This window comes from Anopheles nili, chromosome X, assembly GCF_943737925.1.
Source record: "Anopheles nili chromosome X, idAnoNiliSN_F5_01, whole genome shotgun sequence".
Lineage (NCBI taxonomy): Eukaryota > Metazoa > Arthropoda > Insecta > Diptera > Culicidae > Anopheles > Anopheles nili.
This window is the reverse complement of record NC_071293.1, coordinates 9456315-9469314: the sequence shown is the minus strand read 5'-3', so window position 1 is coordinate 9469314 and position 13000 is coordinate 9456315. Positions and strand designations below refer to the sequence as shown.

The 13000-nt window shown below is 50.7% G+C and overlaps 1 protein-coding gene across 1 annotated transcript; it reads left to right on the top strand.

The window, feature by feature from the left end:
- Window positions 1-636: 636 nt before the first annotated feature.
- On the top strand, window positions 637-1286 carry LOC128728916 (uncharacterized). Its single transcript, XM_053822566.1, has 2 exons — window positions 637-777; window positions 849-1286. The coding sequence occupies exons 1-2, from the start codon at window positions 637-639 to the stop codon at window positions 1284-1286; spliced, it is 579 nt and encodes a 192-aa protein (XP_053678541.1).
- The last annotated feature ends 11714 nt before the right edge of the window (window positions 1287-13000 follow it).

Here is a 13000-nt window from a genome sequence, read left to right as displayed (position 1 = left end):
TATATATATATATATATATATATATATATATATATATATATGTATATATCTACATTCGTCCACTAAATTTGTCCACATGATAAAGATAAATATGAAATATAGTTTAGCATGATTTCGTCCATATACAGAAACTTTGGACCTACGCGTTTTTCATGACAAACCCCTTATTCTGTTTCATTCATAGTAAAACTAATATATGTTTTGGAAACCATTTTCAAAAACTTTGCGTTTCAAATTGAGTAGCCATTATCCCCAGTGTGCTACCGAATGTAGAAACAACCGTGCATCGACTTAATTGGGGTTTGAATCTAAATTGTTGGCGTAGAACATTGTCTCGTAAAGAGTAGTAGTAGTAAGTATGTCCTTAAACGAGACTACATATCTGGATACGTAATAGTTTACCGCGTATGCCGACATCATGAGATTTTTCATCTCCTCTTCAAACGGAAATAAGTCTAGTGTCGTGTCTCGATTACTCAATCACACTACGGCAGGTTGCGTGACCAGCCCGTTTTCATTTTTGTCCGCCATCGCATCCGACCGTAACGTGCCGCGAAAGATACAGATCAGCTTCCGGTGGCGCACAGTCCGAGATGAGCCGTCACCAGCCACGTTTAGTCGCATTCCAGCACAACGATGGCGATGACCGTTAGAAACCTGGGTTTGCTGCTAGTGCTGCTGCTTTTCGCCATCCATCCGACACGGCCAATTGTCACACCGTTCACCATGGTGCCGGAATGTGCCGCCGACGCACAGTTCGTGGTGCCCAATTTCAAGGTTTTTATCCATCCGTCCGGGTTTTATCCCATCTCGCCCGGATCTGACCGCAAGGCTTCCCCTCATTACAGGCAAACTGGTTCAAGGCGATCGAGTACTGTCACTATCTGGGCCGCTCGCTCGTGACCGTGTCAACGGAACAGCAGCAGCACGCAGTCGACCGGCTCCTAGATCAGGCGGACCACTTCTCGCGCGAGCAATCCTACTGGAGCGGGGCGAACGATCTCGCCGACGACGACAACTTCCACTGGCACCGAACTGGCCAACCCGTGGCCATCGGATGGAGCAACTGGCGCGGTGAAGTGCCACTGCGTGACCCCTCCACGGAGTCCGATGCGTTCAAGGTCCGGTGTGTCGCGTTGCTGCGCACGGCGGAAGTTGTCGAGGAGTTGCAACAGCAGCAGGAGCTCCCAGCCACACCGGCCGCCTCGTGGGCCTGGACGGTGGCCAATTGCTGGCGGGAGTTGTACTTCATCTGCGAACGTTCGTCCGGCCTGGGTTGTCGCTGATTCGCGGCCACGTGTGCTTGTGGCCTAGTTTGGGGCGGGTTTTCGGTGTACCACCCGCAATCGTAATGTATTCAGCTAATTAAATATACGCGCGGTGAAAATACGTACCCTAGAGGTTTTGGGTGTGGGGTTATCTGGCCACCGAGAGCCCCGAAAAGGGCGTTTGCGTTAGTGCCATCGCGCCTTCCCGTGATTGCTGCGAGGCACGCAATCGACCAGTTTGCCATTTCTGTCTTCTTCCCCGTGTGGTTTCCCCCCCGGCGAGGGGCAGTGCGTGCGCGCGGCGGTTTACGACCCACGCCGGCATCTAGGTCAGTGCGGGGTTGTGGGTGGCCACTTAATGTGGTGCGACCTGCTTAAGCATTCGAGGGTCCTGACCTCGCCGAGCCGGGACCGGCCACAGTAAGGTACGCCGCGCTGCGCAGTGCGACGCTGTTGCTGGCCGGGTTCCTGCCGGTGTTGTCACACGGTCGGTCTCACAAATGGGTCGGCCGCTTCGAGAGTGACCGTTCCTGATCCGTCGCGTGATGAAGGTGTACTATCGGGATAGCAGTTGTTCCAGCAGCGCCGGCGAGCAGCAGTCTAGAGCGGCCGGAACCCGTAGGATTCGCCGGGCGTCTCGCAGCCGCGAACGGACGTCGAATCGCACCGTCCGGGTGTTGGATGGTGGCAGCAGGTCACTGATCGAGCTACGGAAACCACCCGGTGATCCGGTACATCTGAAAGTGCAGCTGTTGACGGCTGCCGATCGGAAGGTGGAAATATCGGTAAGTGTGTTCTTTTTTTTTTTTGCTCCATCAATCCATTCGTAAATTTACACGCATTGCGCCAGCGGGCTCGTGTTGATGGGCGATAAAAGCCCCCAGCGTGGGGGAGGTTTTCCTTTTTTCAAAAAAACACGAGCACGAGAAAAACAAAAACAATCCAACTGTCACTGATTGGGTGATTAACGTCACACGCTAGCGGGCGAATGACATGCGGATGCGCCGGCGACAGTGGGCGTGCGAGCGAGATGGCGCGAATCGGTGTTTGCCATGCCTGCTGGACGGTGTAGATAACGGACAGGCGCAGGATGCGCATCCTTCCTGTTGGTTCCGTTTGGGTTTTCCCACCCCACGCTCGTCGTCCTGGCGGATCGCGCGTAGGAGGGAAAAAGCGATGTTCCGCCTACTTTTCGCGGCGCCATTTGTGGCATCCTTTTGGTAAGGGAAACTGCGTGGTTTTCGTCCGTCCGCGCTCCTCACCACATGCCATTGCCTCTAGGCGTTAGGTAGTGAGAAGGAAATGCATTTACGTGTTTACCTGTACCGGTAGAATGCACTTTATCGTGCATCGGTGCATGCGGTTTCGTGGTGTTCGTGCAAACATGCAACTGGTGCGCTTCACTGGCCTTCAAGCGCTCGCCGTATGGGTTGGGCATTTCCACCCCCCATTCTCGTGCCTAAGGGTTGAAGGTTTCGTTTTTAATTCGGCTCCCAAAATCGAAAACACGGAGGTGCGTGCACGTGGAGCATAATGCACGCGCGCAAGCGGTACACGCCGTGGCACACTTCATCGGCAAGTCTAATCGCCCTTCTCCGCATTCCCAAAAATGCTAATCCCTGCGATGCCGGCCCTCGATTCCGGCGGCGCTCGAGATTCCGTACCCTTGTACTCCATTTGTCAATTTTCGATTATTTATATGCATCAATCATGGCCGCTCGGGGCCGCTCGGAAATGTCACCATAATATTCAACGACTATAATTAACCTTCCACGGACTGGAGGAGCTTGGGTGCGTTGTGAGGTGGGGTGTGTGGGCGGTGGTCGGAGCCGAAGCTTACATAGTTTACATCCGCCTGAGGGTGGAATTTTTGGCAATCACATGAAGCAAAGGAAAGCAAAAAAAAACCGTCAATCTTGGACCAACAAAAACACAACATAATACCATGCACACAGTTTCTGCGCAAGCCGCGTCCTTAATCAGCGCTCGAATTTCGCCATTCGCCACCCAACGGCTGGTGGGCGCTTGCCGGCAAACCGTTACGCCACCCGTCAAGGATCGGCCACGGTTAAGGCGTTATTTATTTGCTTCGTACTCGCGCTCGCGGTGAATAATTAGCGGGCCGGCAAAACGAGGGCGGCGAAATTGTGGCGCCGGCCGTTTGATAGATGACCAACGGTTCGCGTTCGGTTCGCTAATTGCGAAATAATAGACAAAATCCGATCGGCATTTCGGGGGAGAAAATTAAGGAGTCGAGCCGATGAGGCTAACGAAAAAAAAAAGAAAAGAAAAGTGAAACGCCACGCTACATTAACGAAAAACAAAACGGCGTGCCCACAAAACGAGCCCGCATGGCGAATATGAATATTCTTCGACAACCCACGCGGTGGCGCCCTCTATCGGCCCTCATTAGCGGCTCAATTTACTTCGCGAGCGAGAACCTACCGCAGCCTCGATAAACGGAAAAAAGGGGGACGGCGCTATGTTAATTGAGTGCAAAAAGAAATCACCACCCCACCCCGAGGGGGCGCGGAAACAAAAAAAGAAAAAAAATAACGGAAACCACCAAGCGAATGGAGCAAAAAAAAAAAGAAAAAGAAACGGAACCTTAATTTATGAACAGGACCAGCTAAGGGAGGTTGAGGAGTGGGCGGGTGGAGGAAATGTCCTTAAAATTAAGCGGCCACCCCTCACGGTCATCCGCCACCGCGCGTATCTTATCACGCCGAGCATTCCTCGAGGAAGGCCTCGAACAGGCAGCTTAATAAGGACCTCGTTATTCAGGCTTACCTCAGGCTGCAGGCTACGGTTCAGATTCAGGAAGAAACCCGGGGGCGTACGATTTCTCACCACTTGTGCCGCCCGTCACCTTTCCACCGTATCTTTCCATCGCCTCACAATCTCTCCTACTCCCCTCGCCGTCCTTCCTGCCCCCTGACCTGCTCCTTGCCGGCCAACTTCGGCACCAATTAGGGCGGTTGTAATTCGCGGAGTGTGGAATGAATGGCGAAAGATAATTAAATTACCCCGCCCACATGGTCACGTGGCCTCGGGCGGCCACGATCGTGGGTGGACCCTTCGCCTCTTTCCTTCCCCTTCATCCCTAGCCCGGCTAAAGCGGCATTTCCCAAGCCAGCGCCAAGGTTGCGCCGCATTCGGCCACGCTCAATGGCTGTGGCACAAATTTATTGAGCATCAGCCGTGCTCGGGGTCGCTCGATAATTGGAGCTAAATAAATACACACACACACACACACACCCAGAGCCGATGGAAAAATAAGGAAAGGACCTCTGACTCGCCATCGGTGGGGGGTAACCTTGCGGGGTTTGAAAGATATTTTTATGGCACATTCTCACCGAGCTCCCGGGCCCAGTCACCCTCACGGCCAACACCTTCCCTTCCGCTGGCACCCCTCCTTCTCCTCCTCCCAGCCGATCCGTCCTACCATCCGAATACCTACACCGAATGATTTCCGAGAGTTGGTTTTCCCGAATTTTCCGACAAAACCACCCCCGATTAGCCTTTCACTCGTCTGCGCGGTCACTCGCATCGTTCGTTCTCGCTCTTATTTCGTGGGGCGTGATGGGGGGGGGGGGACGAGGTGTCACTTCTCCACCGCCCTCCCCTCCTGTGTTCCGCATAGTTTCGCAGCGGGAGGCTGCCTTGAGGTCATTCCCTCACAGCCTCAGGGCGTGCAGCGAAACGGAAAGGAATTAAAATAAAAGAACAAAAAAAAGCAAACACACACACACACAAGCTTTCTCGGGCGTTCTCTCGCTCTCTCGTTCGGGGCGCATATGAACGCGTGGAGGACCAAAAGCGCTCGTAGCTGCGCATTGGCGGCCTTTAGGTGCGATTGTGAGCGTGAGTTCGCCGGTTCGGCTCGATTGTCATACGCAAGCTCGGCCAGTAATATTTATGCCAGCCCCTTACATTGCACCCCCAACCCCCACCCCACCCCTCTCCCTTCCCGCCACCTCCATTTTATCACGGAGCTTTGCTTCCTTTGTTCGCTCAAAGCCCCAATGGCAATTCGTCCTCGCACGTCCGCACCCTTCGGTCGCTGCACCCCGGAAGCCGCACCTTCACACCCGTGGAGTGGAAAGGGGTTCCGAAACGGAGTGGGGGAGGAGTGCGATGGTTGGGTGGGGGAAGGGACCGCGAAAGGACTCCGCAAGCGGTTGTGGCAGCGACCGGGGTTCAGTCTGGCAGCGATCGCTAGCAGGACGAGTTGAGTTTCGAGTCCGCTCGGCAGTGCTATCGAGGTTCCGGGGGTGGTTGTTTTATTGTTTCCTCTGTGGTGTTTTGGTTGCCAATTTTTTGTTCGGTTTTTCCTCATTTGTTGTTGCTGGAAGGTTTCCTCCCCCCCTCCCCCCCCCTCCTCCCTCGTCTAGGAGAGTGAACTGGTGAAGACGTGATGAAAAAGCGATTGCAAATGCGTTCCACGGAAGCGCGATAAACGAGACGAAAACACACAAACTTTACGCACGACTAGGCGCCTCCACCGGAAGCGCACTTGGCAATCGCAAAAGGACACTCGGTGCCGACCGTATCGCGGCAAAGGATGCAACCACGATGTCGGCCACTCACACACGTGCAGGGTGAAAAGCAAGCGATGAACGAAACTCCTTGCCCGAGAGACATTCGTCACCGGGCATTCGCTAAAGGATAAGGGCCGATCGGGAAGCAGCGAGAGAAAGAGATAGCGCACCGGTTGCCAACATGGCTGCGGTTGCGTTTTCTGCATGTGCATGTGTGCGGCAAAGGTGAAGGATCTCGGACCGGCCGCCACCGGAAGTTTAAAGTTGACTGAACTGCCGCTCGGACAGTTGCGCTCGAGTTCACGACTTGTGGGACGGTTGTTGTTTCCCCCCTCCCCATTTTATTTCTTCGCTTTTTTCATCCACTGTCCTTGGGAGTGTGTTGGTGAAGTTGTGTGATACTCGGTGCCCACCTCTGCCCAATCCCGTGGCCGTTTCCTTATCCCCCTTTAAGCCTCCTTCTTTCCGGTGCAATCGACCATCAATGCTGGCTACAATCAACCAAATTACGATCACTTCCGCACTGCGGTCGATGCAAACGCACCCCGAGTGGAAGAATATCTGTGTGTGTGTGTGTGTGTGTGCTGGGCAAGGGATGGCAGGAAGGGTGGTTATCCGTTGAGCAAGGTTCAAGTGGCCGCTTATCGGATGGAGACCTCGCAGAAGGATTCGGCGAATGCAATGCACCCTCGCAGTTGTGGTCATTTCTCTTACTCTCTTTTTTTACGGGCGCTTACTTTGGCAATCCTTGGTGGACTATGGGTCTATGGGTTGTAAATGGTTTAGTTGTTTTTTGCAAAAATAGTAGTTTTTATTTCTAACATAAAATAAAAATAAATACATGATAGCAGCTTTTGCTAATGGCTTAAATATCGTTAGCAGACATTCGTTACTTGCTTGGGTCTCTTAGCTCAGCCAGTAAAATACAATGAAAGCGTCCGCGAGAGAAACGAACGGTGCTGAGTTCGAATCTCGTTTGGCGGTTGGCCAGTAGAAAAAAGAGTGGTAAAATAGTTGAGCATTATTTTTATGGCTATTGCAAAGTGTGACGAAATCAGTAGGCAAATAGAGAGGAGATATGTTAGCTGGGAGGATAACCTCCTTGTAAGTAGACGACGACCTTTCAAAGCAAGTGAAACAACTAAGCCCATTTTATGCCTAATCGTCTGATTTGGGGCTTTTGTTGGATATGTCGTCGAGTTTATGAATCGATAGAAAAAGAGAGGAACAATTTTCGTTAAACACCTGCAGAATGCTGAAAATACTTAATTTTATGAATTGATTATTAAGATTTAAAATATTTATCATCTTTAATAGTTTCCAAATGTACAATGTATACACTACATGTTATACATTAGAAATAAACAGTTTGCTCTTGAAAACTGTTTTCTCTTAAAAGCCTTAACTTTTAAGATCTTATCATTGGTCAACCTGGGCATTACAACTCTTTAAGTACTGCTCTGCCGACGGGGGAAATATATAAACATGATTTAAGCCAGTCCCCTTTTAGTAGTAGTAAAAGGGTACTATTTTTCAGGATATGTTTTTTTGTGACACATTAAATTACAAGTGTATAATCCTTGGAGCATCTTTACATTTTATATTTTATGATTAGCATTGTTTCTAGAGCAATAAAATGAACCTATAGATTGTCTTTTCAACACACATATGTGTTTTTCTTTGGAATGATGAATAAATTTTTCTATAAACCATCGAAATAGTAAACTTTCGGATCTAAACGTGTTGTTAAAATACGTGAAAAAAGTTGCGCTCTTGAAAGACGATTCCTCAACGGGAGATGAGCTCGTGATTTTCGTCATACTACATTTGAACGTAAGAGTTAAGCTGCGACATCTGAAGGTAGAGCTAACGTTAGAAAACCTTAGCTTAAAGACCTTGTGTTGGCCCGTTAATCCTCGATTATTGGCTAACTACCTCCCCCATTCTCCATCACCTCACTCTCCTCCTCAACTCATCCTCCACCGATGGTCGTTGACCAAAATCGAACAGCTCCTTAACCTCGGCGGGTGCACGGGCGAAAATTGCGTTCCGCACAATTTCGCTCGCACCGGAAAGCCATCACGGAAGGTGCGGCACTTAAAGCGGCACCTTGATTACCTCGCACTTGCCCCTACACCGCCCGTGTGCCCCTTCACCATAGTGTGAGGGGTGGCTCATAACTTACCCTCTTAGCTCACCCTTCATGGGGCTGTGAGTGGGCTATTTATGTCGATGGCCCCTGCTGACCGTTGACCGGGTGGCCGACCCGTTGTTGGCAAGGGCTCAAACCACACCCCACAGCCCCTCCTCCCCTATTACCCCTCTTCGATCCCTGCGTGTCGCGTGGCTGTTGCGTTTCAGGCGCATCACTGTCTCGGCGGCGGTTGTTCGGTTGCGGAAATCGGTCGTAAAATTTTTGCGCAACATTTTTCCAACCCAGCTGTGGGTGAGTGACGTTTTTCCAGTGGCGAAAAGTGGCGGCAAGCAGTAAAAGTAAAAACGAAAGCCACACTCCCTCGGCAACAAGGCCGTTCGCTTGGGGCGCATGGAAATGGGGTGGCCATTTTTTGGGAGGTTTTCTTCTCCTTTTCTCCATTTTTTTACCCCGGCAAAGTTGTCGCTCGCTGGTCTTAGGCTGGCTTAGCACTCGCACTCCGCACCACTATGCGATTTGTGCGTGCGTGCCTCATTACAATATCTTGCGCCATTTCGAATGCGCTATTATGCTGCGACGTCCGGTTTGCGTGGGCTGAGATTCGGCGTTCCCCGAACTGACCATCGCGTGCTCGCATACCATTCCGACGGCCCAAGGGTCTGAGCGTGTGTGTGTGTGTATGTGTGAGGGTGGTTTTTGGGTCCTTTGGCCAGGTGGGTGGAATTACTCTGTGACTTTTAGTTTATTGTATTCCTTTTGCTGCCACCGTTTTGCAGCGTGCAGGATGCCATTGGATGACTTGGGATGGGGATTGTGCTGAGAGAGAGAGAGTGGGAGAGAAAGAGAGAGAGAGAAAGGGAGAGAGATATTGCTAAAATCATCCAGCTTGGGTTCGCGAAACGTCTCCATCCGTGGGGTGTTGCACATCAGCGCGAGAGGATCAAGAGTGCGGTCGCAAACTTTGTAACTTTTGCGTGGCTTCCCTTTCAGCGTTCTCCATCGGTGTGCGTGTGTGAGTGTGTATGTGTGACATCGCTATTTTGTCGCGACCAAGGACGAAACTCTGATCCAGTGAGCCGCAAGGACTCGGTTGGGGAGAGCTAAGTGATCGTGCAGCTGTCAAGTGGCTGTCAAAAGCAAACGCCATTCGGCTGTCAAGTGCGTAAACAATAACAGTTGGGGTTAGTGGTATAGGTGTGAGAGAGCAGTTTTTACCTTATCGTACCGACCCGTTCCCACCAACCCTTTTCCCCTAGCCCTACCCCTTGGCTGGGGTGGGTAAGGAGTTGGTATAAAAAAAAAACCACACATATACACACACGAAAGCGAAAGAAAAAGGTTAGTGTGCAACAAATGGCGGCCCGCCAGGACCTGCCCGTGTACATAGCATTTCGTGTTGCCGTTTGTCCTTCGCTCCTTCCCCATTTCACTTCATTGTACTTTCCTCCTCTTCAGGCCATCTCGTCTTTTTACTCGTTTGCTGTCATTTTGCTGTACCGTTTTACTTCTTTCGTTTTTTCGCTTTATTACCGCTCGAGAGGTTCTCGCCATCTCTCTCTCTCTCTCTCACCCGTTCATCACTCACCTAGCAGCACACTCACGTAACATCGCCATCGGTGTTCCAGTGTGCGTGCGTGTAAATGTGTGCCTGTGTAAATTTGTGCGTTTGTGTTTTTTGATGTGCTATTCGGTGTAAGTTTTGCCGTCCCAACACTCCGTTCGCATCGGTGTACGTGCCGCTAGAGCACGGCACGGTCGCGGCGGTGCCTGTACATACAACTTCTACATCTAATTCGACCTCACGTCAGCCGTATCCCGAACCCGACTCAATGGATGCCCACGTTTTGACATGCGTCTCGGGGAGGCAGTGACAGATTGCGTGCGAGCGAGCACGAGCGATGGCGTAGAGGTCAATTCGAACACTTGTGTGTGACAGTGAGGCCAGAAACCCGTAGCGGCCTGAGCGATAGAGGCTCGCTCAATCTCTCTATCTCTTCTGTATCTTTATCTCCATTCGCCTACTCGCCGCATCTCATCCGGCATTACGAGACATACTTCATTTCTGGGGCGTCCCGTGAAACACCTGCCCAGCCATGTTCTCTGTAAATATTCACATCCTTACATCTCTTTTTTATCTCGCTCTCTCTCTCTTTCTCATTTTCGTTTGAACGCGCGGATCGTGTTTTCTGTTTTTCGTTCCGTAAATTTCGTTTTGACATCCCATTGCGCTCGACTTTGATGCTTTGACATTTCTGTGGTTACGCGTAGTTGCGTGGGCTCGTGCATGGCATGTCGCATAGGTACACCGCGTAGGTTGCATTAGCCGCGACGGGAAGGGGTGAGGGGAAGGGAGTAACCGTTCCCCCTTCAGAGGCTCAGTAGCGTCACGAATCTAGCGTAGATCTAGGCGCATCCACTCGCAATCCAATGCTATACGTTTACGTAAGTACCATCCTTCCATCCTGGTTGCTTGTTTCCGGTTTGCTGCTTGCCTCGTGCTGCTGTCTGCAAAACGGCAACTCATCATGTTGCCAATCATTAACCAAATGAACCACCGCTGAAGGCGAGCATGGGTGGCCGGTAATCGCTTTTTGATGGGCTCGTGAGGCTCAGACAAGAGTCATTTGCCCTTATTTGCCCGAAGGCGTGGATTGGAAAATGATTCGAGGGAAAAAATAATATTAGTTTGATTGATGAGCCTTGATGGAGGCGCCTGGTGGTTTACGGATTTTTGGCATCCTATCGCGTGCTACGAGGCCCCGATGGCTAGAAAGGATGTCCCATGAGAAACAGGTGCAGTATACACGCATGTGTGGCGTGGTATCAAAATATGAGCCTTAAAAAACGGGCTGATGGAGCCGCCTGGTCCTGCATGCTTGTCGATGGAGACGCCTGGTCCTTCATGCAAAACTGGGCCAACACTAACGATTGCGATCGGCGGTTCTTGTGGTGCACTTTTAATGTTTTTTGCTAACATTTATTTCCCTGCATACTCTCGTGCATTCCGCTGGCTCCACCAACCACGATAACAGGTACGCTAATGACGATGTAATTAAGAATGGAGCTTTTTTGTTCTTCTTCCTGCTGCGCCACACTCCCATTGGCCAGCTAAATACTGCACATTGCAGAGCTCGTGGTTTCGTGCAAGAATCCCGCATCCAACAAGGGACCTCGTTCCCACCGACCCATTAGGGTGATTACAATTTTGAAAGAAATCTCATTAAAATCGTTTAGCAAAAAGCGGGACAATATTGACGGCAAGTGTTGGCAAGGGATGGCCGGGGTGTAAACTATGGCGCACCCTCGGAAACCACCCATACCATGGGCGGAGAAAAAAAAGGCGCTTTCCCACCCCTGCTCGCTTTCGTGCGTGTCGTGTGTCCGCCATTTTGCGGTCGAAAATTGTCGTTGCTTTGTTTAGTTTAGTTTTTGTTCGCTATGTTTCTGCTTCTACTTAGTCTGTCCTTCGTGTTCGCCACCAGTGCGCTCGCTTCAGCATGAAATATGTGGGCTGCGGCCCGGTTTTAGCTGTACACCTTATCCCTAACCACTCTTTCTCACTCTAGCACATTTTCACCTTCATCTCTAGCACGATTGGCGCACACATACCGCACCGTTCGTCATATTGATGTCACCATCGTCAGTAGGCCATCTGTGTTCATCTGACACCGTTCCGATCCGTGACGGTTATCTTGATGCATGGAAATTGCCTTTTTTTTTTGCTTGCTTTGCTTCCTTTGGGTGGTGTGTTTTAGATTGTCTTGCTCTCTCTTATGGTTGATGGTGCCCACCGGTTGTGTGAAAGAGAAAAGAAAAGTCTTCTTTTCTTCTGATGATATGTTCAGAACTAGGAAAAAGGCGCAATATTCCAGCGAGTTTCCACTTAACGATGGAGCTGAAGATGTGCAAAAATGGTTTGCCAATGATCTCCTTTTGCTCTTAACTCTCTCTCTCTCTCTCTCTCTCTCTCTCTCTCTCTCTCTATCTCCTTTTCGCCATCTCTCTGTGCTGCCGGTGTCTGGTTTCTTGAAATGGATTTTATGATGGCGCGCATATTCCTCCATGCTGTCGAAAAACAAATAAAAAAATTGAGATCACCTGCTTCGGCCATTTGCCTTGGTTCGGTTTCCCTTTTTGCCTCTTACCCGCGCGAAAATTGAATATTTAAATTACACGCCAATACTCGGCTCAACCACCCGGCCATCCTCCATTCTCCACAAGCCTCACCCAATGGCCCGAGGTCGTCCTGCTTTTGTGTTCGCGTTCGGTGAAATTGAATAATTGGCCACCGTAAAACTGTTCCTTTGCCGCGTTTCGGACGCCGTCACGCGGCAATCAAACGGGACTGCTGATCAAACATAGCGATAGCCACGAGCTTTGGGTAGGCTAGAGGGTTTGGCGGTGGGTGTAACGGGCAAGGATGACATACTGACATCCTTTCCATCATTTTTGTTTGTTGAAAACGAACGATAAGGCCGAACCTGGCCGTGAGATGGTCGGCTTGCATGTAAAAGAGTGTATGTGTATGTGTGTGTTTGTGTTTGTGTGTAAGTACCAAAGTAGTTGACGGGGGATGAAGGGGAAAGTTAAGAAGGGTATGTAAAAAAAAGGAGCAAGGAATAGGAATCCCGATATTGCCTTCGAAGGCGTAATTACATTTAAAAGAAAGGAAGAAGCAAAGAAAATAGTCACACACGCAAACCTAGGGTGGTCTCACCCCTCCTCGGTTTGACTACCCCCTCAACGTACCCCCCCCCCCCCCCGTCTCCTCCATCCACCCCGTCAGCACATGTTGAGTGTATGATTAATGGCCACGCGGTGGGGCGGAGTTTCGGCACCGGAGTTTGGCCTAGAAAAGGTGAAAAGTCCGGCATCGTTCCAACGCTGCGGGTCGCCATCTGTCGCCGGTGGCACATAAATCCTACCCCTTACCCAGACACACACACAAACACGCACCATATCAAACCAAACTGCGGCTGCGTAGGTTGAGCCGTAGTTTCGGGTTTGAAAGCAGAAATTGTGTCGCCCAGATTCCG

Coding starts and splice junctions, on each gene's coding strand:
- LOC128728916 (XM_053822566.1), top strand. CDS start 637: ATGGCGATGACCGTTAGAAACCTGGGTTTGCTGCTAGTGCTGCTGCTT. Junction 778..848: donor TCGTGGTGCCCAATTTCAAG/GTTTTTATCCAT, acceptor CCCTCATTACAG/GCAAACTGGTTCAAGGCGAT.